General features: G+C 46.0%; 2 protein-coding genes and 1 long non-coding RNA gene across 11 annotated transcripts in view; 1 reads left to right on the forward strand and 2 right to left on the reverse strand.

Annotated features, from left to right (window-relative positions):
- Positions 1–750, reverse strand: part of LOC102537298 (protein SPATA31F1-like) — an 86,436-nt gene extending 85,686 nt beyond the window's left edge. For 4 of the 5 annotated variants that reach the window (XM_072959661.1, XM_072959660.1, XM_072959658.1 and 1 more), the window contains exon 1: positions 494–750. The gene's annotated coding sequence lies outside the window, so the exon portion shown is untranslated. The remainder of the gene's footprint in view (positions 1–493) is intronic. The other variant, XM_072959659.1, reaches the window with a different exon arrangement.
- On the forward strand, positions 156–23,824 carry PHF24 (PHD finger protein 24). 5 transcript variants are annotated; one of them, XR_012072067.1, is made up of 9 exons: positions 944–1,053; positions 13,172–13,553; positions 14,215–14,400; positions 17,484–17,562; positions 17,860–18,065; positions 18,413–18,573; positions 18,890–18,985; positions 19,299–20,802; positions 21,480–23,824. XR_012072067.1 is itself a non-coding variant. In XM_072959669.1 (9 exons), exons 2-8 carry the CDS (start codon positions 13,176–13,178, stop codon positions 19,393–19,395), a joined length of 1,203 nt encoding a protein of 400 aa, XP_072815770.1. In that variant the 5' UTR covers positions 944–1,053; positions 13,172–13,175; the 3' UTR covers positions 19,396–19,419; positions 21,480–23,824. The 5 variants fall into 5 exon arrangements, 4 of the variants coding, with proteins under 4 accessions (XP_031533097.1, XP_072815770.1, XP_006204209.1 ...); XM_072959669.1 differs by having other exon boundaries at positions 19,299–19,419; XM_031677237.2 differs by lacking the exon at positions 944–1,053 and adding an exon at positions 156–388 and having other exon boundaries at positions 19,299–23,824.
- LOC140696070 (uncharacterized) overlaps positions 10,632–24,464 on the reverse strand; it is a 49,777-nt gene continuing 35,944 nt past the window's right edge. Inside the window, exons 11-12 of the long non-coding RNA XR_012072069.1 lie at positions 15,105–15,214; positions 10,632–12,360 (exon numbers count right to left, since the gene is read on the reverse strand). This is a non-coding gene — a long non-coding RNA (uncharacterized lncRNA). The remainder of the gene's footprint in view (positions 12,361–15,104; positions 15,215–24,464) is intronic.

The raw sequence follows: 24,464 nt of genomic DNA on the forward strand, positions 1-24,464 counted from the left end.
TGCACAAGAAAATGAAGGTAGGTTAAAATATAAATATAATTAATTTAAATAAGAGGGTTCTTGGCATATCATTTGTATCTTCAGTTATTTCTTTATGATTAGTTGCTAGGTGCTTTATGACTTGATCTTTTTCTTGCCCTCTTCAGCACAAGTAGTTTGGTGTAATGCACGCTCTATCCCTCAGAACGGATGGCCTCCTGACAAGCTGGCTATTCGAACAGTCTGAGGGATGATGTTGCTGCAGCAAAAACTGAGTTACATTTAAAGCACTTTACTACTGGGGATGGAAGACGAATAATCTCAGAAAACAGCGCACAGAAAGAGGTGGGCCAGCCAGCTTAACTTTGTGAAGGCTCATTTGGACCCTAACCTGTGGGCTACTGCGAAGGTGAGTACCCGATGCCAGCGTCGTGGGCCCGGAAGCCCGAGCGGGCAGCTGGCCTTGGTAGGAGAGACAGAGCCCTGCCGGGGCCGCTAGATGAGTCATTCTCACCTCCTCAGGCAGGTGCGGGCGGCAAGACGCTTCGCCCCGGCGCGGGAGGGACTGGGAGCGGCCGCAGCCCCCGCTGAGCCCCCTCCCGGGCCGCCTCCTCCGGGCGGGCACTGACCTTGCCGCGGGCGGCCAGGCTGCCGCAGTCTCGGCGCCGCAGAGCGGGGCGCTGGTTGGGGGCGCCCACTCGCACTTGGACCCACAGCTCGTCAGAGTGGGCCGCCGCCCTCCCGCGGTCCCTCGGCTCCTCACTCCCGCGCGAGGTCGCCGGCTGAGGAGCGAGGGCCGCGCGTGGAGGCGCAGGAGGGCGGGGCGGGGCGCGCGCCCCCGGCCCGAGGAGGTCGTCTCGCGCGGGCGCACGCGCCGCAGCCGCGCGGGGCGGAGAGGGTGGGTGTGCTCGGGGCGCGCGCGCCGCCGCCGCCTCAGCCTCCTGCTCCGCCCGCGCCGCCTGCTCCAGGTGCTCGGCCCCAGCACGCCGGCTCTCGAACGGCCATGGGTGGCGCGGGGCCCGGGGTGTAGAGTCCGCCAGCCTCGGACCCGCGTCCCGCACCCTGACAGTCCCGGTAAGCGGGGGCGGGGGCGGCGGGGACCCGACAGGCACCGTGAGGGGCGCGTCTGCGGGCAGAGGACAACCCTCCCGGGACTCTCAGATGTGTGGGAGCCATCCACAAGGGGGTCCCTGTGTAAGTGGTTAAATCCCGCGTGTCTCTGCCTCTGCCCCTCGGGAGGGTCCCGGAGGCGATGTGCGGAGCCGCCCCCATGGAAGATCCCTGTGCGAATGGAGACTCTCAGGGCTCTCTCCGCAGTTGCTGCCACGGGGAGGCCCGGTGTGGAGGACACCATCCCCAGAGATACCATGTGTGTACCTGTGGGAGGGCAAGGGTGGTCTCGGTGGAAGACCATTCAGAAACACAGGGGCTCCTCAGCACGGTGGGGGTGGACCCCACAGAGAACCTAGAACTGCCTGGAAGGAACCTCTGACTGGAAGGAGAGGATCCTGTCATGGGATCCAGGCCAGGAGTAACTTCCCATATGCCCAGAGGATTTGGGCCTTGACCTCCTTCAGGGCTCAGTGTGTCCCAACTTGTGTCCCTCCAACATGGTCGAGAGGCAAGGACCCTGTGGGACTGCGCCTTTGTCATTTCGTCCTTCTACCCCATTAGAATGTGTATTCTCTGTGGTGGCCCAGTTGGTGCCAAGATGGATCTTAGTGGAGGCAAGAACATCTATAAGAGCACAGGGTACAAGAGAGGAGAGGACCAGTGAGGCCTCTGAAGCCAAAATAAAGATTTGAGCCCCTGGGCTTGACCCTCAGGTAGAAAGCAGTAAAATCATGTAGAATAACTGACTCTGGCAGGTCCTGTAAAGAAATTCCTTTAAAGGAAAGAAGAAAGGAAATGTATGGTTATTGAGCACCAATGTGCCAAGTACTATACCAGGGATATTTAACATCCCATAGAATCCTTACGACAGCCTTATGAAATTATCAACTTTTTAACATTTGGCACTTTAGGCTCAGAGAGGTTTATCAGTTTGCCCAAGGTCACAAAGCTTAGAATTATGAAATCTGTTTTTCGAAGTTTATTTGGGAAAAAGCATCAAGAGGATGCAAAAGCAAGAATGTGTATTTGTTAGTAAGTTGCATTAAGATACCAAGCATGGGCTTTGTAATAGTATATACTCAGTAAATCTGATGATTAATTAACTGCATGAAGACCCTTTAACTGGGGATGAGACTGCTGCTGCAATTGATTTCCACTGAATTCCCATATTTCAGGGTGTGGCTTCCTTCACTGGCAGCCCCACTGTAATGATGTCTCTCCATGGCTCCAGACTTAACTGGGTCTGGGAGAGGCTTCTGGGTGTGGTCTTTGACAGGACTTGCTCTAGGGAACTGGAGGAACCCTTCAGAGGATGGAATGTTCTGAGACTACCTTCCCTGCTTGCAGAACCCTTGAGGGAGAGGAAGGAGAGACAGGATCACTTTTAGGAAGCATGATCCAGTGTCTGTGGCCATCTGACCACATGCACTAGCAGATGTTGGTCCACAGATACCTTTCAGGACACTTGCCCAACAGCGCCTCTGCATGATGATGAGGAGGAGGGTGGGGAAGGTGCAGAGCCAGAAAAGGCTTATGAGAGTTTGTTGTCTGGGGAATGGAAAAGGTCTGTGCCTGACCTAGTGATGCACCCTCATCTTGTGTCCTGGACTGTGGTAGCCTTCATTCTACCTGAATCCCGAGAGTATGAATTTGGAACCAAGGATAGATTCTGGTTTCTTGTCCAAAAAATGGAGTGTTGAGGGAGCTAAACAATGTAATTCACCACATTCTAGAAGAGTTTTCCTGTTCAGCTTCCTTCCTCCTTCCACATAGCCAAACCCAGCGACATCCTCCTATAATAGAAGTGGGTTCCTTGGACATCTGGGGTTACATCGTGAGAAGGGAGGTCAGACTTGTGAGCAAATGGAAAAACCAGGGTGTGGCACCTCATGCACAGCTCAGGAATAAACTTTGACAAAGGCTGATAATGGTTAAGCACCTCCCTGATACAGAGTTCTTTATCATTTCTTTCAGTTCAAACCCCTCTCATCAGCTTAACATGCCAAAATAAATAGGGATATATTTTTAAAAAGAAAATCAGAGCAAGCCTGCAAATATGATGTTTACACCAATTCGGAGATTTGTCAGTGGCGTTTTACTCCTAAACTAGCCTTTTTCAGCAAGGGTTCTTGGTATCACACCACTTGTGACCATGGAAAAATTGTTAGATGGCTCCAGGTGCTCCCTAAATATTGGACCTTGGATATCACCTCTTTGATGCCCAGGATTGGGTGAACATTAAGATTACAAAACCCTAAGAATGCTGTCTAACTCTCCCCTAATCACAACATGAGTCTGCAAATTAAATCATTCCAGATTGAGTGTGAAGGATGTCACCAGGTGGCCTTAATCTTCTTAAAGAAAAAACAAAAAACAAAAAAACAAAAAAAAAACCCTCTCTCTAAAGAGAAATAAAAGAGGAGAGAATGGCTCACCCAGTTTCACTTGAGTGTATACAAATGAGTCTGGATTTTTCAGTCTTTAATCTTCCTCATCTTCTCTGACCACATTCTTATGGTCTTCCTCCTACATTTGCCATCTTTTGACAATCCTCCCTTTTCCTCGAGCATATGAGTAGTAAGTAAGACCTTTCCCGGCCCATTTCCCATACTCCCTGTATTTTTTTCCAGTACACCTGTTCCTAAGTGGATCATATTTATGCAAATAGTTTCCTTTCTTTTTAGCTACAGAATCTATTATCTTCCAGTCCCACATGCTTTTCTCCAGCAGTACTCTTGGTTTCTGCTATCTTCATTTCCCAAATTGATTTATTCATTTCTAATGGGAATATTATCCACTCCAACCCCTCAATCTTAATGACCAAGTTCTGAAAGAAATTGCTTACCAGCTTTGGACCAAGAAACCAAGACTATAAGTGCCCAGCTGGAGATATGATTATTTTTTCCATTATTACATCCCCCTTTATCCTTCCTCCCTTTCCAGCAGTCCCCTCAGAGACCATATACATTTTCTAAGTGCTACCTGCTTGCCAGGTACTGTGCTAGATAAATATGGGAATTCCTTGCACTTGAGTTCACACAGAATCAGGCTGCAATTCCCTGATCATTTAGTAAGTAAGAAAAGTAAGAGAAGTACAGCTTCACCGAATATCTATAGAAATTGTCATAGAGTATGCCTTTTCCCAGGCATAATGGAAATGCAACTGCTGTTCCATGCCTCCTCCGGCAGCCACACATTCTTAGCCCCCAAGTAATTGCCCTGCCAAAATTACCTTTGCCCATATGCTTTGAGTGAACTGGCCATAGTTTTGGCTCTCTATGATAATAATGACTAAAACAACAGTGTGTATGCTGGTTGGCAGCCATTCTCTCTCTCTCTCTCCCTCTCCCCTCCCCACTTTGAGCCTCATAATTAGGCTTATGGGTCTTCCAGAGGGAAAGCCCCGACAATTCACTGCAGTCACTACCTACCAGCTCTTAGGTTATGGAAAAGAGTTTCTTGTTGGTTCCAAAGGCCAAACAATGCCCTCACTGGTCAGCCCTGGGCTTTATCAGGGCTTTCCTGCCTCAGAAAATCCAATTCTCTATGTTTTTTATCTCCCTGAAATCCAAATACATATTCCCTTGTAAACAAATATTTTAAGCATACTGCCTCAAACCAGTTCTTTGGACTAATTCTTATATGAAGGCAAGTTTCCTTGCCTATTTCTATCCAGCACCCAGCTGGCTTCATACCACCTAAGCCATGATGGAGTCCCCATATAGCTCCATGCCTTGGCATGTGCTTTTATCTCTTCCTGGAATGCCTTTTTTTTTTTCTCCTTATCCACTGGGGTAACTCCCACTCATAATTCAAAATTTAGCTCAAGCAACACTTTTTTTTAAATCCTACACTTATGCCCCCTACACATGCACATACTCACACTGCATTGTCACAGGCTGAGTGAGGTTCCATTTTGTTCATTCTACCAACAGTTACTAAGTGCTTAATTTGTGCCTGACACATAGTAGGTTGCATTCAGCAAATATTTGTACAATCAACAAATAAGTGGTGATAATTAAGGTGTAATGAGTGCATAAATAGGGATAAATCTGCGCTTCGGGGCCCAGAGCGGAGAACAGGGAGTGTCTCTCCATCTTGCTGAAAAGCTCTGCAGGCTAAGTGCGGTCACACCAGCCAATCACTGACGGTGTGCTACTCCTTAACTGCTGCTCTGCTTCTGTGGGAAACCAGCCCTGTAGCTTTTCATGAAGACTCAGCCCAGTCCTCCAGGGGCTAAAGATCATGCCATAATTCTGTCCTATGTTTATTAGAGCTTTTGGGCTTTTAGTAAATATTAAACAACAACAGCACCTCCTTCGCACTTCATTCTCTTGAGCTGAGTCCAAGAAGAGAGTTTTACTCAGTCTTCAGCCCTTCTGCTCCTTGGAAACCCCAGAAGAGCCCTGTGCAGTTGGGGGTGACTGTCTTCCTGGGCTGACTGAAGCCAGTGCTGCTGTACTGGATAAACAAGGGAGAATGGGGAAGACGGGGGAGACCACTTAGACCCCTTCAGGATCTCCAGACATGAAAACTAAAAGTAATCTGTAAGCTACTGCCCGGAAACAGAATGGCTGACTAGAAACAGGCTCCAAGATCACTGTGGTGAGGCGCTGGATTCCTAAAGCAACACCTAGACACTGGAGATCAGCCAGATTATTTCGGGCTTGAATTTCCTCAAAGATCAGCAGAGGGTAAGGGGACTCTTTTTGATGGTTTTTGTTTAAAGTCTCCAGATTGATGTTGATGTGCACAGCGAGCTTAGGGTCTTTGCTGTGCATTCTGCATTTTGTAGACCGTGGTTCTGCTGGTTTTCCAAATTCTTGGTGGCCGGTCACCTGTGTTAGGTGTGTGGCTTTCCTTGAGGCTCTCAGACAACATTTCAGGCACATGCTACCTGGAGCCAATTGTTGACCACCTTGAAATTTTTCACCTTTATTTGCAGATGCTTGCTCATGCTAAATATCTCTCCCAGGAGGGAAAAAATGTATTTTCAAGTTTACTGCATGTGCCCTTAGGGCAGCTGCCCTTCTATGGGCCAGGCCATAGTACCCCAAGACACAGCATAAATGCAGGGGACTGTTGACCTAGGTAATATTAGTGTCTCTCTCTCTCTCTTTCTCTCTCTCTCTCTCTCTCTCTTTAAACACTGTGGTTGTGGAAACTGGCCAAATGCTAAAATTCTGTAGCTCTCTCCTGTGATCAAAGAAATCACCTATAACTACTATATGGCTACCTGCTCTCATCCCTGCTAGCTCCAAATCAGCAGTCGGGGTCTCCTCGGGGAAGCAGAGTAGATGTGATGAGATGAGCAGGTGACTGTGTAGTTTCTAGAACTGAGCTCTGAAGATTTGGTCTGATTAATCTATCTGGCCAACTTTCAGGAAGAGAAAGAATAGTGACACCAAGATCTCAAACTTTTTATGTTGCCTTGGTATCTCTGCAACATTCATTGAACCAAGAGTTATAGAACACATGCACTGTGGAAGGCAGTGGGAACCATCTAGATTTTTTTCTCCCTCTTGATTTCAATGAAAAACTGGGATTCCTTTTTCCACCTGCTCAACCCACTCTCTGGTTGTTTTCCCTTGTCCAACTCAGAGGTTTTCTTTGCCCTGTCCCTGCCTAGGGTAGCCCTCATAACTTCCAAGCAATCACTTTTAGTTGTTTTTGAGCCTTTTTCAAACAGCTGCCACGCCCATACGAAGGATCAGATGCAAGCAAGTACGAGTACTTTACATTTAGCATGTCCAACGAGGAAACTCCTGCCTGTTGGGAGGGTTGCTCCCCCGGCTTCTCACACACCTAAATCTTTACAGAGAGCTTTGGAAGAGGTTCCTAGCTGCCTTCCTCTTTCTTATTTCTCCACCAGCTCCTGCTGTGGAGCAAGCCCTCCTCCTTTTACTCCCACCACTTTGCCCTTAAAAATAATCCTACTGCGTTGTAAGCGTGAGCTCTGAAGAGAATGAGTGTCTTGCACATGCACATTTCAAGCTGCCCACATATGTCTTACTGCCTGATGAATACATCTAGACAGACTTCTCTTCCCTGAAGGAAGTTTCTAGTTGTCATCTGTTTTCATTTACTCCAGATCATAGAGTCAATCAACTCTATTCTACCTTCTTGTTCCTCTTATTCACCACCACCTGCTCCTGCTCTCATGAGGTTTTTTCCAAGCCTTCTCTAGGTACCACAGATCCTCTGACAGTCACATCATTCTTGGGACAATGTCTTTTTATCCCTCTTTCATACTTGTTAGGAGGCAGAAAATTCCACCCATCAGCCAAAGAAGTAATCATTAGGTATAATTTGTGTCATCTTTGCAACTTGATTTCCTTTTAACTCACTCTTCTTCCTAGGACTCCTTCCAGCACAGGAGAGGCCAGGTTTTTCTCACCAGGCATTTGTTTTTCCCCATCACTAATCACTACCACTTGTTTCTCTAGAAATTAGAGCTGATTTTGTTAATTTCTCAAACACCCCAGGTGCACATCATGGATATTTCAGCACACTTGCTTCTAATCAAAGTGTCTTTTGTATACAGGTTCATTCCTCTCCATTAAGCATTAAGCATTTTAGCCTCACTCTTGAAGCCTAATTCTGTTGTGTTCTCACGGTTTACTCTCAAAATCAAAGCCATACCGATGCAAAATGACTTGAGGTCTAATTTGGATTTTGATGATTTCTTTTTAATGGTTCTGCTCTACACTTTCTGCCTTTATGGGCATAAGGTGGCCTAGAAAACTGAACCACCTCAGGTGAAAGGAAGAGCAGTACTTCAAGACCCTTTGGTCAGGACTGGAAAGGACTTTTTAATTTGTTCTTATGTTTGTTTGTTTGTTTTGCTGATGGATATCTTCTTCAGTCTTCACTGAAATTCCTTTAAGGATAAACTCCCAAATCCACTTCAATGACATCATTAACAGTTGAGTAGCCTAATAGTGATTCTTGGTATCCTTACAGAGAGTAATGGTTGTGCAAGACAGTGTTGGTATATGCTTGTGGTTAGTTTGCCAATATACTTTTAATGAGTCAGGTCATTTACAGAGTAACCCTCCTAATTGGCTGGACTTTGTTCAGAACTCTTATTACATTACCTGAAAAGGCCAATAAAAACCAAATGCATAGTATTGATTTTCCTCCAATGACTCATTCTTGAAAAAGTGAATTTTGTATGGTTATTCCAGGTCTCCAAATAAGTGTTTATCGACTTTTTTTAAACCCATACCTTCTTGCTGGTAAACATAAATGTCTTGTGACTGCTCCCTAAAACTTCTAATACAGATTCTGGGAGGGGGGCCACCCACCACTATTTAGAGAGCTAGCACCTTCTGTATCTCCCCATGAATCAAAAGGATACTGTCAAGCTCTGCTGTTTTGTAGTCTGTTACCAAAAAAAAAAAAAAAAAGTGATGGATGGTTTTTAATATTTGCTTTCCAAATATAAATATTTATTATAATTGATATGCTTTTTCAATCCACTATTTCTTCCCTCCTCCTAGAGTTCTGATATATAAACCCCTATATGCCACAGGATCCAGCCAATGAGAATCATTATTCTGATCTTCGTGTTCCTATTGGATTAAACCAGTTTTTTCCTCTTTATTTTTATAGCATGAATATATCACAGGTTATTCAATAATTCTCCCATGAAGGTTATATTATATTATATTATAATATATTATATTATATTTTATATTAAAAGGTTACCTTTGTATCACTGTACAGACTGCTCCAATATTTTTTAAAAATATGTCCACAGATCAGAGGACATCCTCTGGTATAGAGTAGGGTTTTTTCAGTCAGAGGTATATTAGCAGCAGTCCAGATCTGCTAGAACTTCTAACCACACAGACTCTTAAGACAAGCTTGAGAATTCTGTTCCTGCATCACTCCAGTCAAGGGGAAAGCTTACCTTACACCCCACAATGTTGTCCTTGTCTTTTAGAGGTAACCATCTTTTAATCAAAAGACAAAAGTGTAGTTTCCTAATCAAAAATGTATAATGATTCTAAGGCTATGTTTTTCAGATTACAAGTGCTGACCCTAACCCATTAGGAAGTCATGAAGTCATTTCAGAGAGTCAGTATTAGGACTGCTTTAATGAAGTAGGACAGAGAGAATAGAAAATATCAGGGAGCACCACATGTGGTAAAATTAGGATTGTTATACAAAACTTTGGGTTTAATTATAGATCATGAATGCATGTTTATAACTATGTGTGTACATAAATCACATCATAAACTACATTTCTTACTATGGGTCACAGTCAAAAAATGTGGAAAACAACATGGAAACTTTTTGAGGAAAACACTGTGGCTTTGGAAATAGCCGTTGGTCATGAGCAAGATCTGCAGTGAAGGGTTGTGTGTCAGTTTTGCATTCTCCCTCCTTGGTGTGGTGTGCCTGTTCCTCTCTCTGTACACTGGGGACTTGCTTTCCTACCCACCTAACTGTAGTGCACAGCCGGTGCACATGAGGCATGTGGGCAGTGTCTGCAGACTACAGGCCCAGCCTCTTCCAGAACCCCCTGGGTCCACAGCCTCAGCAAAAGCTCTAACATACACACACCCTCTTCTCCACCCCTGGCCCCACCTCTACCCAGGCTGGATACCCTCATTAGGTCACATGGACTTTTAAAAGAACATGAAAAAGAACATGAGCATTCTAAATGCTTAAGACTGCATATTCCAAACACACACATTAACAGATAGAGACTTGAAGCCCAAAGCAGTAAAACAGTGTGTCCTGGGTCACAGCAGATCTAGAACCAAAACAAGTCACCAGGTTACCTCTGTTACTTTTAAATTATATAATTAATGTACAATGTAGGAAAATTAGAAAATACAGATTAATAAAAATATGGAAAACATGCATTCTTTCTTACAAAAATTAGATCATAACATGCTATTTTTTAACTTGCTTTTTTCATTAATATGTTCATATATTTTGAACATCTTTCTACATCAGTATACTTCTACCTCAGTAATTTTCATATTCAATTTTCTACTGTACCATAATTTAACCATTCCTCTATTATCTAATATTTGTTTGCAAATGAGGAAAAAATTATTTTTAATGATAATTTATCATTAATTGTCCACTGGGACATGAACACCTTAAACAGTTTCCTGAATTTGATCAATAAATGTTTCCTCTGTAAAATGACTATAACTCAATAAAAAAAAAGTTAAAAATAAATAAATAAGTAATTCTTTCCTCAATAAACCTCCTTTGCCACCATCCTATAAATGAGAGCTACTTATTCAAAGCAAATATTCCTTAGCCATATATTTTAATTTTACAAACAAATTTTACAAATGGGGAGAGGGGATCTTTCCTTATCAGTAAGTTTATAAAGTTAAAAATATAGGTTGAGTTTCTTTGGTAACAAGTGGTGGCAGGGCAAGCACCCAAACAGGATAGGAATTTGTACCACTGTGGCACACACGGTAGTTGTTTCTGGAAATAAGATGTGGCTGTAATCAGATTTTATGTGTATTAAGACCTTATTGAAAATCAAAAAAACCTATCCACAATTAATTGGAAAATGTTTATTAAATTCCTCTTCTCTTTCAGACACACTGCTAGGCAGTAGAGGTAAGTATTAAGCAGGGTAAAAACAATCTAATAGAGGAAACTGACATTGATTAGATAATCATCCTGTTGAATACATAATGACAAAGTGTTCTAGAGCAGAAGAGCATGGTGCTGTCAGCACTCCGACCCAGTCTGCGGAGTCAGTAGTAACTTCTGCAAGGAACCAATACTTGAACTGAGCTCTGATAGATGAATAGGTGCTAACAAGGGGAGGAGTGGGGTGGAATTTTCAAACGTCCCAAAAATGGGGGGAACATGGCAAACAAAGACTGAAAGAAAACCAGCGTGGTCAGAACACAGAGTAAAGAAGTGAGACCAGACCCAGGAGGGCTTCACAGGCCATGGTAAAACAAACAAACAAAAAACTGATTTGGAGGACTTTATCCTGAAAGCCTTGGAAAGCCACTGGAAAGTTTTAAACAGTGGATAACATACCACCTGAATATCCCAGAGACATCTTTAATTCAACACATACAATATCCAATTTCATTATCCCTCTTTCTTATTTCCCAATTTCTGTAAAATGGCACTACCCTCCTTCTAGTTGGTCCATTTAAAATTTCCTCCCTATAAGTCAGGCAGAGACAGACTGAGTGAAACACTGTATGATTTCACTTGTGTGTGGAATCTAAAACTATTGAACTCATAGAAACAGAGAGCAGAATGATGGTTGCCAGAGGCTAAGGGGTGAGGGAAATGGAGAAAGATTGGCCAAAGGGCACGGACATTCAGTTATAAAATGAGTAAGTTACAGGGATCTAAGGTACAGCATGGTGACCATAGTTAATACTATAGTATGTACTTGATAGGTGCTGTGAGAGCAGAGCTTTAATATTCTTACAATAAGAACAACAAAATGGTAATTATGTGAGATAAAGGATGTGCTAACTAACCTTATTGTGGTACACATTTCACAATATATTCATGTATCAAATCATCACATTGTACACCTTAAACTTTTAAATGTTGTATGTCAATTATATCTCAGTAAAGCCGGGAAATAATTAAATATAAAATTGCCCTCTCTCCCTTTACCCTTGATATAATCAAGTTATCGATTTATTCCAAATTTCTCTATTTCCATAGTATCAAATCAACTCAGTCAGGATCATTCCTGCTGCTGTCATTTCAGTTTAAACCCTCTACCTCTTGCCTCGACAAGTATTAGAAGCCTGTTATAGTAGCCTTCTAATTGGCCCAAATCTCTCCTCCTTCCCTCTGTCACCTTTTCCTCCAAACAAGCTGAGAATAACTTCCTACCCACCCTTTAGGGTCCACTCTGACTCCCAGTAGTGTGGTCTCACCTTCCCTTAGGCACTCCCAGCACTGTGTCTTATACTTCTTTGAGTTCTGATACTAAGTAGCTTGAGTTGTGAGACTCTGTTCTCCCATCTTCTGTTTCCTTTGATGAGTAAGTAGTTGGTGCCTTGCACAGAGTACTGTTCAATAAGCCTTGATTATGATGGATTGAGAACCAGGCTGAAATGGACTCTCTGCTCCACTTTACTTAGAACATTCCCCAGATGAATTCCACTAAGACCCTTCAGGCTAGGAAACAGCAGATCAGCTTCGCAATGTATCATGTCATGCCTTCACTCTCCAGTGTTGTAACCTCACGTTTCCAGTGCTTACCTTGCAGAGGAAGAACAAGGATGTTCTTTTTTTAACCTGTAAAGAATATAGAACTTTCTTGAACAGTTCCGAGAACCAAAGCAGAAAATGTGGGAGTGACATAGTGAAGGCTTAGAAGTGTGAGAAGCACCTTAGAGCTTGTCATGGACAGGTTATCTGTGGTAGCAAACAGACCCATAAATAGGCATAGCTACTAATTAGAGGGAGCAAAGGAGTATTTGAGACTTCGACCACATGGGTGAGATGGTAGAGATTCCTGAATGCTAATTCAGAAGCCCTCTAAAAATAGGAGTTCATTCATTCTGACTCAAAAAGTAGGAATTTGATGTAGATCACTAATTGGAGGAGCATTTCTTCAGTCAGAAGCCAAAATGTGTTGCTGCAGTCTTGCTTCAAGCCTTGGGTCATCTTTAAGAGAGACTTTAGTTCTGAAGTCTCCAACTATCTTAAAGTAGCAGAGGCCCGGGACCCCTGGACCTAACTGGCTTTGGGACAGCAAGGGAGACAGAGATACTGTTCCACATTGTAGAGTGCTTTACAGTCTCATAAGCCCTGTTAAGCCCCTTTTCTAATGTTATCTGATGTCATGACAGCCCTGTGAAGTATGCTGAGCAGATCCCCCTCATTTTATAAATGGGAAAACCAAAGTCATAGAACCAGTCAGAAATAGAACCAAGGTCTTCTGACTCCATAATAAGTACTCCGTTCACCCTGCCATTGCTACTGAGTTCCAGAAAAGGGAGAAACTATTTAATAGCACTTGCCACTTAGGTGAATGGTTGAAACAGATTGGCCTGACATGGTCAGCCACTGACTGAGTCTGGGCCCCTCTGCTCTCTGTCCACAGAGCCATGGGGGTGTTGATGTCCAAGCGGCAGACAGTGGAGCAGGTGCAGAAGGTGAGCCTGGCTGTGTCTGCCTTCAAGGATGGGCTGCGGGACAGGCCTTCCATCCGACGCACAGGTGAGCTTCCAGGGTCTCGCCGTGGCACAGTAGAGGGCTCTGTCCAGGAGGTACAGGAGGAGAAAGAAGCAGAGACAAGTACCCCAGTACTCCAGGAAGAAAGCACTGTCAACCGCGCTGCCTGGGAGAGGCTCCGGGACGGGCGTGGAGTGGAGCCTGAGGAGTTTGACAGGACCAGTCGTTTCACACCCCCTGCCTTCATCCGCCCCACCCGGAAGCTGGATGACGACAAGCCTCCAGATATCTGCTTGGAGCCCAGAGAGCCTGTGAGTGTCCAGTAAGGGCAGAATCTTCGAGTCTTAGACCTTCTGAGGATCAGGGAGCAGGGCAGAGAGGCCTGGGTATAGTTGAAGTGAGACTCAAAACCAGAAAGACAGAGCTGAGTCAGAACAGTTTGAATTTCTTCTCTAAGAATAAAAATGTTACATCCTGGATTTGTCTTAGTGAAAGACTTAAGGCAGTGAGTAATAAGGAATGATACCATGGCAGGTCTTCTGCCAACCCTCCCACCTAAAGATGGTACTGCCCCCTGTAGGAGGTATTTGGAAATGTTGGGGTGGGGTTTGGGGGAGTTCAGGAAGGCCACAAAACTGGGAGTTGCTCCTGGTATTTGGTGCCAAGAAAAACAGGGATGCTAAGTGTCCTGCAGTACCTGGGAAAATCTCTCACAACAGATTACTCTTTCCAAAAATGCCCGTAGCATACTTGCTCAGAAACATGGTCATAGAGGCCTGAGCAGCTGGAAGAACCTGCTGATTCTTGTCTTCCAGAGAGAAAGCTCTATTGCCTTAACACTGGCTTCACTTGGAGTTGTTCCTCTAGGCTGCTCCAAGGACACTGAGCCCCATGCAGGTAGCAGTGTCCTTGGTGGTTATGGAGTCTTGCTGCCTGCACTCACACATTCCTATTCCTGCCATCTTTCTCCAGGTTGTCAATGATGAGATGTGTGATGTCTGTGAGGTCTGGACGGCCGAGAGCCTCTTCCCATGCAGGATCTGCACCAGGGTTTTCCACGATGGCTGCCTGCGCCGCATGGGCTACATCCAGGGAGACAGTGCCGCGGAGGTGACCGAGACTGCCCACACGGAAACAGGCTGGAGCTGCCACTACTGTGTGAGCCTAGACTGCAGGGACGGTGGGCTGCTGCATTGCAGGGGACTTGGCACTTCTCCTGGAGGCCAGTCTTAGAACGCTAGTTTCCAGGCAGTGACCTGAAGAGTTTTCCTATAGTAGATCCAAGGGTCCTAGAGTTAGGGCAGGCTTTTTCCTCAGTACTGTTGACATTTTGGGCACAGTAATCTGTTGTGGGGGCTGTGTGCATTGTAGGATGTTTAGCAGCGTCCCTAACTTCTATCCATTAGATGCCAGTAGCACCCACCCTCAGTTGTGAGCAACCAAAAATGTCTCCACAAATTACCAAATGTGTCCTGGAGGGACAAAGTCATCCCAGTTGAGAACCACTGAGCTAGAGAGCTGAATGGATAGGATGAGGCCAATTATTCAAAAGTACTTGTTTGGAGCAGTGCTTACTCCCATAGTCTATGGTTGTTATTCACTGTATTCATCTGAAAAAAAACCCTGAAATCCTAACCGGCTTGCTTCCAGGAAGGACAGATTCTATCCCAGGAAAACTTCTTAGTGCTAATATCCTCACTTGGCCTTCTACCTTAAGAACATTTGTTCTTCATCTCTGAAGTGATCATTTTGTGAATTAAGTAACAAAGGTCTATTGATTCAGAATGTCATAAATTATACATAAATGCCTTCCAACTTTTGAAAAGATGAAAAGCTAGATTCATATCCATTTCTCAGCATACCTGAATAGAGTTCAAGTCTTGTTTTATTGATCTGTTGCCCTGCAGATATCTTCATTATTCACTGATTTCAGAGTAAGGATTTTCTGCTGACCCCCTCTTCTTCCTACCACCTACAAGAAAGCAAAGATGTCCTACTTTCTAACAAATAACACTTTCTCTATGACTTGTCCATAAAGCAAAGTATAGAATCGTTATTTCGAGCCACTTAAATACCTTTTCCCCAGCTAGAGTATGCCACAGCAGACCCTGGTCTACAGTCTTCTCTAGTCACCACCCCTCCAAGTGTCAGCCTTTTCACCTACACCAACTCTGCTTGGCAGTGTTCTGCTGATGTGGGACAGGGTTGAAAGGTCTCCTTCCTAAATCCCTAGGAATGCACAGCTACCTTCCTGGCTTTCTGTCACAGTCCTGCCATCATTACCACCACTCTCCACTAGACCTTTTACAAAGGTTTCTTCCAAGCTCCTCCTCTTTCAGTATCTCCATGTGGTTCCCCAACCACCTGTAATCTGCATCCATCACTTCTGCTGAATTGGCTCTTCCTAAGGTCACCTAAGCCCTAATTGTCAAGTCCAATGATCTTTTCTCAGGCATCTTCTTACTTGACCTCTCTGACATATTTAGCTCTTCCATATTGTTTAGGGTTTGAGTATTTTTTATGAGAATTATTACATAAAATATGGAAAATAGAGAAAATACAAAATCAGTAAAATCCCATCTTAGTTGTATAACCACTGTTAACATTGCCTCCTGCATTGTGCAGCTCTTTCTTGGCTTCCATCACCCTCTGCTGATTCTCTTCCTAGCTTTTTCTCTGACCATTCTTTCTAAGCGCCCTTAGTTTCTTGTCCCAGTCCTAAATGCTGGTGTTTCTCAGGGTTCTGTTAAGACTCTTCTCACTGTACTCTCTCTCTTCAGTGGCTAAACAGCAATCATTCCCAGATCTGTGTGTCCAGACCTCAGTTTCCTCTAGTCTTTTGAACTTACATCCATCTTGATGTCTCACAGATACTTCACACGCAGCATGCCCCAAAATGAACTCGTCTTTTCCCCAAAACCTGTTCTCCCTAAATTCCTTATCTCTGTGAATAGTAATACCACCCCCAGTTACCAATCCCAGCTCAGTGCTCTCCCTCACCTCTCACATCCAGTAAGTCAACAGGCCCTATTGACTCTACCTCCTAATATCTCTCAAGTCTCTCCCCGCTTCTTCATTCTTATGTCTTGGTTTAGCCACTCATCTTTTCTTACCTGTACTATTGCAACAGCCACCTAACTGCCCTCCATACCTCCAGACTTTGCCCCTCTAATCCATTCTCCACACAACAGACAAAGAGCTGACGTGGCTCTCTGCATTTAAAAACCTTTTCATGATTCCCCTTTGCCCTCAGAAAAAAGGCCCAGTTTGAGGGGCTCAATGAAGGGCATTTCAGACACTTTACAGTCAGACTTTTGTCCACCTCCCTTTCCTTATCTTTTATCATCCCTCCCTACTTTCTCCTATAAAACACACACACACCACACTCCAGTTGCACTGAACATCTCACAGTGTTAACACCATTGTGCCAAGCATATACTAGGCGCTCAGTGCTTATTGAAAGAATGGTTTGAGTTCTTCATGAAATCCACAAATGAATAGTCATGAAATGTCTGCTCCTGTTCTTTGCTGGTGTTTGGGGGGGGAAATAATCTATTTTAAAGAATCTCTGATAATTTGAAGACTTGTAAGACTGTAAAGTAATGTTAGCAAAATAACATATCAGTGCTTTTTTGGAATTAAAACTTCCACAGTCCCACAAAAAACTTATTTGGTTTTAGGAACTTTTCCATGATGGCGTCTCTTTCAAAACCATTCTGCAGTTATTTAAAGTGATACATTTTAGAATTAAACAGTTTTACAAAATGTGGAAACTAGAGTTAGAATTAAACTTTTTAACTAAAATACTCCTTGAGCACAATCTAACACAGTAGCCAGATAAGTAAAATAGGTAAGGATGGAGCTGCCCTGGTTGGTGGAGCTAGAACTCTGCCCACTTACTAGCCCTCTTCTCCCTTGCAACAGCTTCCTAAGGCATATCTAAGGAATCCCTAGGCTATCTCAGAGAATCATCCCAAAACCACTATTTTAGTAAAAGAGATTCTGGGCTGGATTCAGGATACTTGGGTTCTGGAGAAGATCCTGCCCCAGAGTTGGGCAGCTCGGAGAAAGTCCTTTCCCCCTTTGTGGGGCCTCAGTCTCCTTGTTCGTGAATGTGAGGCTGTGATTAGATGATCCCAGAATTGCCTTTCGGCTGAAATACTATTTCCATTCCTCCTGATCCTTTGCTTTCTTTTTTACTGGCCTATAGGGCCACTGACTCAGCTCTTCCTCTTTTTCAGAACAACCTCAACTTGCTGCTAACTGAGGAGGAAATGTACAGCCTCACAGAGACCTTTCAGCAGTGTAAAGTCATCCCTGGTAAGGCTGGAGAGTGCTGCCGATGGAGAGGGCCAGGCAGATATCTCCTTCATACTTTCTAGGCTAAACCATGAAAGGAGTATTCTGGCATTTGGTGGGTAAGGGAGTAAATGGGTCCCTATTCGCAAGCTGTTGGCCCACCCCTGGCCACAGCCTGAGTTATCCTGGCTATGGAGACAAAAGACTCGACAAGAACTGTGGGTGTGGGCACCCTGGAGATTACCCTAGAGGTGAGGGGAGGTACTCCAGAGGCTGAGCAAAGGATGGACATGGCTAGCATGGGGTGCCTCCCCACAGATTGCTCCCTGACACTGGAGGACTTCCTGCGCTACCGCCACCAAGCAGCGAAGCGGGGGGACAGTGACAGGGCTCTCAGTGAGGAGCAGGAAGAGCAGGCAGCTCGTCAGTTTGCAGCCCTGGACCCTGAACACCGAGGACATGTAGAGTGGCCTGACTTCTTGTCCCATGAGTCCCTCCTACTTCTGCAGCAGTTGCGTCCCCAGGTGAGGGCCAGCTGGGGTGAACATTCATGGGATATTGGGTGACAGAGACCTGGGAAGTATGCCAGGCAGGTTGGGGGAACACTGGGTACTCTCTGAACAGGGACCAGTACCAGGAAGGGGCCCAGGTTCCGTTCAGTGACAGGTGATCCAGTGCCTGGGCTGGGGAAACTGCTCAAGGAAGATTGATTTGCACTGGACCCCACTACAAATGTTGGTGCTACCAGAAAGGACCCAGGCAGCATCAAAGGGAGGTTGCAGAGGTGGTAATAGAGGTAGGATTCTCTACTGCATGACAGTTTACAGAATATTTTCACCTCCAAGATCTTAACTTGTCTCTTCTTCCCCAGAACTCTCTGTTGAGGCTTCTGACAGTCAAGGAGCGGGAGCGAGCCCGAGCCACCTTCCTGGCCCGGGGCAGCGGAAGCACCATCAGTGAGGCAGAGTGCCACCGTGCCCAGCACTCTTGGTTCTGCAAACACCTCACAGAGGCTCCTTCCTGCAGTGTCAGGTCTGCTCCCTACCAGTCCCTGCCCACACTCACATATCCCCTCCTTTTTCCATGCCAAATGGCCCTTGGTACGAAAGGTACCTGCCTGTTTCTCCTGCCAATTTCTCCAGCAGCCAGGAGAGGATCCTCCTGTGTATTAGACAGTGGGCAGTGATTTCTGTTGGCCAGACATAGGGCAGCCTCTACTCCAAACTCATGTCACCCCGTGTCAGACAAGCCCAGACATGCATATTCAGAGCTATGGGTTCACCAGAGCATGGAAGGGGCCAGACCTTCCACTGTCCCACTCCTAACCACATGTCCTTGTGCCCAACAGCATCAGCCAAGTGGGTCCCATAGCAGACAGCAGCCCAGCCGGCAGCAGCAGCAAGAGTCAGGACAAGGCCCTGCTGCCCTCAGAGCCTGAGTCCAGGTGAGTGACACCTCCTCATCTGGCTGTCTGCTCCCCTGACTCCCAATACACTCAAGTAAGTTGGGCATTACCCACTGCCACCCTTAAACAGCAAGTGCCCACCCCCAGAAACCAGGCTTCAGGAGTACACATTTGACCCCAGATGCATAGGACCAGCCAGCTGGTCTGTCACCTTGGAAGCATAGCCCGCTATCACCATGTCAGGTACGAGCCCGGGCTTGCCTGAGTTTTGCCCAGCTCAAGCCGATCAGGTCTCATGAGCCTCTAGGCTCTGCAACCAGACTCACAAACCTATTCTTTACTTCCACTCCAGATCTGTGGACTGGCCTACTTTCCTACAGGAGAATGTCATCTACATCTTGGCTGCTCGCCCCAACAGTGCAGCCATTCACCTGAAACCCCCAGGATAGCATGGAGCAGAGAAGCTCAGTTCGGTGACAGTGGCGTTCTCTTCCTCCTTTCCTTCCCCCTTTCCCCGACCAACCTCTGGTACTGAGACTTACGGGGATGGAGCACTGTCCACATGTCAATTTGTCACTAAGCTTTATGGCGCTGAAATCACCATTCCCCTTCACAACAGAGGCAGTAAATGCATTGCCACAGGGAGAAGCCCTAGGAGCTGTGGCAACATCCACTTCGGACCACGCCCTGACTCCACACCGTAGACTAGACCTACCACCGCACACAGCCACACACACATGCACGCCTAGCTGCCCAGGCCTTCAGAGACTTGGTTCTTTTTGGTTGAAAAAGGACCAAAGTTCTTTTGTGAAACCCCTGGTATAGATGAGGGGGTCTCTACTCAGCCCTTCTATTAGCCAGTCCTAATTTCCAATAGATCAGTCTCTGGCCAAGTGGTTCTTAATAAGGGGGCATATCAGACTCACATGCTCTCATAGAGATGCTGACAGGCTCCCTCTTCCCACACTAAAAATCCCTTCCTGTGAGCCACTGTACTGGTAGATGTATGCTATGTCCCTTGATGTGTTGGGGTGGGGAAATGGTTGAAAACCACCACTGCACATCAGCCCATTGTTTATTTAAATTCCAATTCCTGGTGACAGAGAAGACAACTAATATGTGGAGTCCAAGTTAGAAAAGGTGGAGGCAGCCCCTCCCAGGGATCCAGAATTCTAGAAACATCTCAGCCAGGTCATTCAAGTCTAAAAGTCTTTATTTAGCAAAAGAGTCAAACTAAGGTGAGCCATCCTGGCCCATTTTTAAGATGGGCGCTCATGGCCCAGAACCCAAGGAGAACATGTATGATGGCAGGAGTCGCAGCCCTCTGGGTTAGGTGCTTCACCCAGGTCAGCTACCACAGAGACCCAAAGCCTGAGCTCCAATGAGAACAAGGTCTGGATGGAAGAGGAGAGGAGAAGGCTCATGCTTTTCCATCCTTCCAGCTCAACTCAATTGTAGACCTAGAAAAGTGTGCTGTGGTATGGAGTGCAGAGCCAGCCTCTTCCATAGCCCAAGAAAGAGCAACTCCACAGAAGCCCTAAGCAGGGACTCCTTTCAGCCACCTGACAATGAGGATAAGAGACTGGAGCTAAGAAGAGGATTTGCATCTCAACTCTTTTGAGCAGAAAAAGTCCCAGAAAAGCCTCACAGAAGGCGGAGGTGTTCCCTTCTCCCTGTTACTGAGATAGAGCCTGAGCTGCTGCTTCCCCAACTGCTTACTGCATATCCCACCCCACCAGCCTAGGGCCTGGGCCTGGCATGGAAAGACTTCTGGGGCAAGAAGAGGCTGCCACAAAGTCACCAAGTCTGGTCTCCAAGCCCCCGCTGTCCTTCCTAAGTTCTCATCAAGTTCTCTAGTAAGTGCATGTTGTGGGTCAGCACTGGCCCTGAGGTCCAAGTTTCTGACTTAGGTTTAGCCTAAGGTCTGACTACCAAGAGCTATTCAATAAGAGACTGGGTCAGTCATACAGAAGCTAACACATTGCATTGCTCAAGGCATTTCTACAGAAGCAGCGTACAGCTCAGTGTTGCTCAGAGAAAAGGGGAGAGCTATAACCAGGGGCATGGAAAGAGCACTATATGGTCTCCTCCTGTAAAGACTGCCTCACCTAGAAGCCGAGTGAGACGCTTCTGGGGTTGGATGATTTAGGACTGAAATGAAGTAGACAGAAGATGAATATACATTCATGTGTATGGCTCTGAACATTTCAAAACCCACAGCTCTTTGTAAATGCTCCTTAGCCATACTCCCACGACTAATCAGTAGGAGAGGGCCATTAATCAGTCTAGCCAAAAAGAAAGAAAGCACATGACTCTTGGGCCCAAGGACTGCATCTGAAGCAGCCAGGCCTGGGGTTTGCACTGAGAAGATTAAAGCACATTAAGCACGGGGGCTGTTGCTTACTCTACTGGCAGATCACCTTCTGTGCCAATGGCCTTGGGCTGCTTGATCTCACGGACAGGGCATTTTGAGTAGAAACAAGCTCTGGGCTTTGAGAGCTAAATAGATTTATTTCTCCTGCTTCGTCATCAGTCACAAGGACTGGATGTCCATCTTCTTGTTCCCTGATTCTTCACAGACCAAGGTGATGCCTACCTCTCTGGAGCTGCAGCTTCTAGCTTTCTTTGGGTGAGTGGTAAAGACTGGGCCAGATCGGGCCAGCTGTATCCCAGGGCCTGGCAAAGCAGGCCTCAGAGCTCTTCCACAACAGGATCAGGCCCATTTGGGATCACTCCTCTCCCTCTAGTCCAGGACGGCAAGTTCCCTGATGAGGGTGTGCTGCAAAGGGTACAGGGTACATGGCCCCCAGCAAAGGATAGAATTCCCAGTCCATAAGAGTCCTAGGAAGCAGAGAAGCATGGAAAAGCAACCAGCGTCTTCTCTATGGGCATCTAGATTTTTACCAAAGGAGACGATCCATTACTACCCCAGTCCAGAGTTGCAGAAGGTCCACCCAGCCCCTTTCTGGGATCTCCCTTTGCAGTGTCCTAATCCATGGAGCCCCTCTGCAGTACATATGGAGACATTCAAACTTTTATAAACCTAGTAAAGCCCATTCCCTTTCCTTGTCAAGCCCTTTCATCACTGTGACTGTCTGAAATTCTGCCAATAATGGAAATCAGTGTCTGACTCTAATAAGGGTATGAGGAAAATATTTTGATCTTTTCATCTTGGCTGCCCAGAATTGCAGAGATAGTTCTCTTCCCAAGCTCCACCCACCCCACCCCCTAACCAAGGGAAGCTGAGGTTACATAAATGCTTCTCTGAAGGCTACTTGCCCTAAGTCTGTATTTCACCCAGCAGTCCTCTTCTCCATGCTTAGAGTTAAAAGACAGGGACATCTGGATTACATAGTGGAGTCACAGAGACAGTCAGCTGAGGCAATAGCTGTGGCCAGATAGGCTCCTCAGGCCTGCTCCATGGCTTCCTCCCCTGAAACCAGTCTTCCAGCAGATGCAGGCACTGCACTTGTGAGCAATGGTCCACTTTGATCCCAGGGATGGAGCCATCCTCTTGCTCCTAGGTACTGACCCCTCAAAGTGGTCTTCCTTTGAAGACAACCACGGCTGAAGCCATAAGCACATTGCCTCTTTCTGTCCTCAGCCTAAACAACTGGGGCTGCAGGGCAGACACTGGCCTTTCTGGCCCTGGTGCTCCCTATGGGATGTCACCCTGGCCTTGTTTGGTCAAATCTGGGGTTCCCACATTCTTGTCAACAATATGGGAAGAACAGAATCAAACTGCCTGGGAAGAGGGTACCTCACTGCAGGTTGGATTCAGGATTGGGCCTAGGCTTATAAGCCTCAACCTCAACTATTGCAGGTCTCATTACTTAGTAAGAATGGTGCCAAGACGCTCTAAACACAAGAAGGAAGCTCAGCAGAAGCTGTCTGGTAGGCCCTCAGGCCAGCCATAACCAGCCCAGAGTCAAGAGTAACCTCCAGGCACGACTGGCAGGCTCTAATGATCCTGCAGGCATGTCCCCTTCAAACAAGCTGAGTAAAGGCAAATACACACTTGGCATTTAAAAGGCAGAACAAAACTGATGCCATAGTTTCAGGACATCCAGGCACCTACAGTCATAACCCCTTTTAACCACTCTATTTACAGTGGAATAAAATTGCTACTTTCTTCACGTCACTTAGTTTGTGCCCAGGATTTCTCTCTTGGCCCTGAGCTGCAGCCTGGACAACAAAGCATTCCTCGAGTAAGGGATATCAATGCATTATGCCTGTTCCTTGACAGCTCACTCTGGTGTGGGTTGGGAATGGATATTTTTCCTGCTGTTGCTTTACTACTGCCACTGCTTTTGACAACCTTAAAAGGAAAGAAAATGAACAGGTTACAGAATTTCCAATAGACCCCGCTAGCACTAAGAAAACCCTTCTTCCCTCTGGGCCACATGCCCCGATGACCCAGATCATGGAGAGGGTGTCAGGTCTGCTCAGACCAGTGACTAAAAAGCCCAATCGCATTCCAATTTGTATAGCATGGGTTGGCGTGACCACAAATAAGAACATCAAGGTATAAATAGCAAGGCCTTTCTATATCTATGCTGAAACAAAGGCCTTCAAGCCTAGCTGGCTACAAGAGATGGCCTCTGATCTGTCTCCAGCCGAACACAGGCTTGCGGGACAGGCTCTGAGAACACTCAAGTAACGCTGGAGGATCCAATGGCCTCTGGTCCCTCGTGCCCTTCCTATGTGGTTTTCTGCAGAAGGTAACTTGACAGTAAGCTCAGGGGAACATTCCCAAGCCCTGTCCTCCCATCACAACAGCTGCATGCTCCTCCCCATGGCTCAGCTTCACTCCAGAAAGAGCTGATGCTCCCAGAGGCTGGGCACAGTGGAAATCATAATAAAAAGATTGTGATGCTCTTTTGGCCTCTTGTTTCTTGTTGTTTGGGGCACCTGCCGAGTTTCTGTTTGGTTTCCTATCATTGGCCAGTTCCTGAGTCTAAAACAGGAGCAGCTGTGGCCTCCAGGAAGACCACAAGATAGGTGGAGGTGGCAGGAGGCAAGGGTTGCACCATGGACACAGGAATCGGGAGCACAGAAGAGCCAGAATTTTTGAAGAAACTGAGGAAGAGGTAAGGCTTATCTGCTATGTATTACACTCCATCCCACCCACACCCCCAATATAGACACATACACCAAGGACCAGTTGAGACATTTTTCCTAGTTTCTACTGAGCTACAAAGTAGGAAAAGTAGTTGGGTGTTTTCTTCTAGTCTGAGAGTTTCCTCCCAATCTTTGCAAATTGTTTTGTGATACGATAGGGTTGGGTAAACTAAAGTCTGGAGAGGCTTTCAGAAGACCATGAAATCCCTATTCGTCCCTTTTGCCTGGTGAGAATAGAGCCAGTACCTATAGACAGGAACATCCCTATTCTGTGTATCAGAGGCAGATATTCTACCTTCAAACCATAGGAACCCCACTTGTCTTCCAGGGAAGGCAAGAAATTTAGCAGCTCATTACCACAATGATGAGGGCCACCAAGAGGCAAGTGAAGGGTGCT

The sequence above is a fragment of the Vicugna pacos genome, chromosome 4, assembly GCF_048564905.1.
Source record: "Vicugna pacos chromosome 4, VicPac4, whole genome shotgun sequence".
Lineage (NCBI taxonomy): Eukaryota > Metazoa > Chordata > Mammalia > Artiodactyla > Camelidae > Vicugna > Vicugna pacos.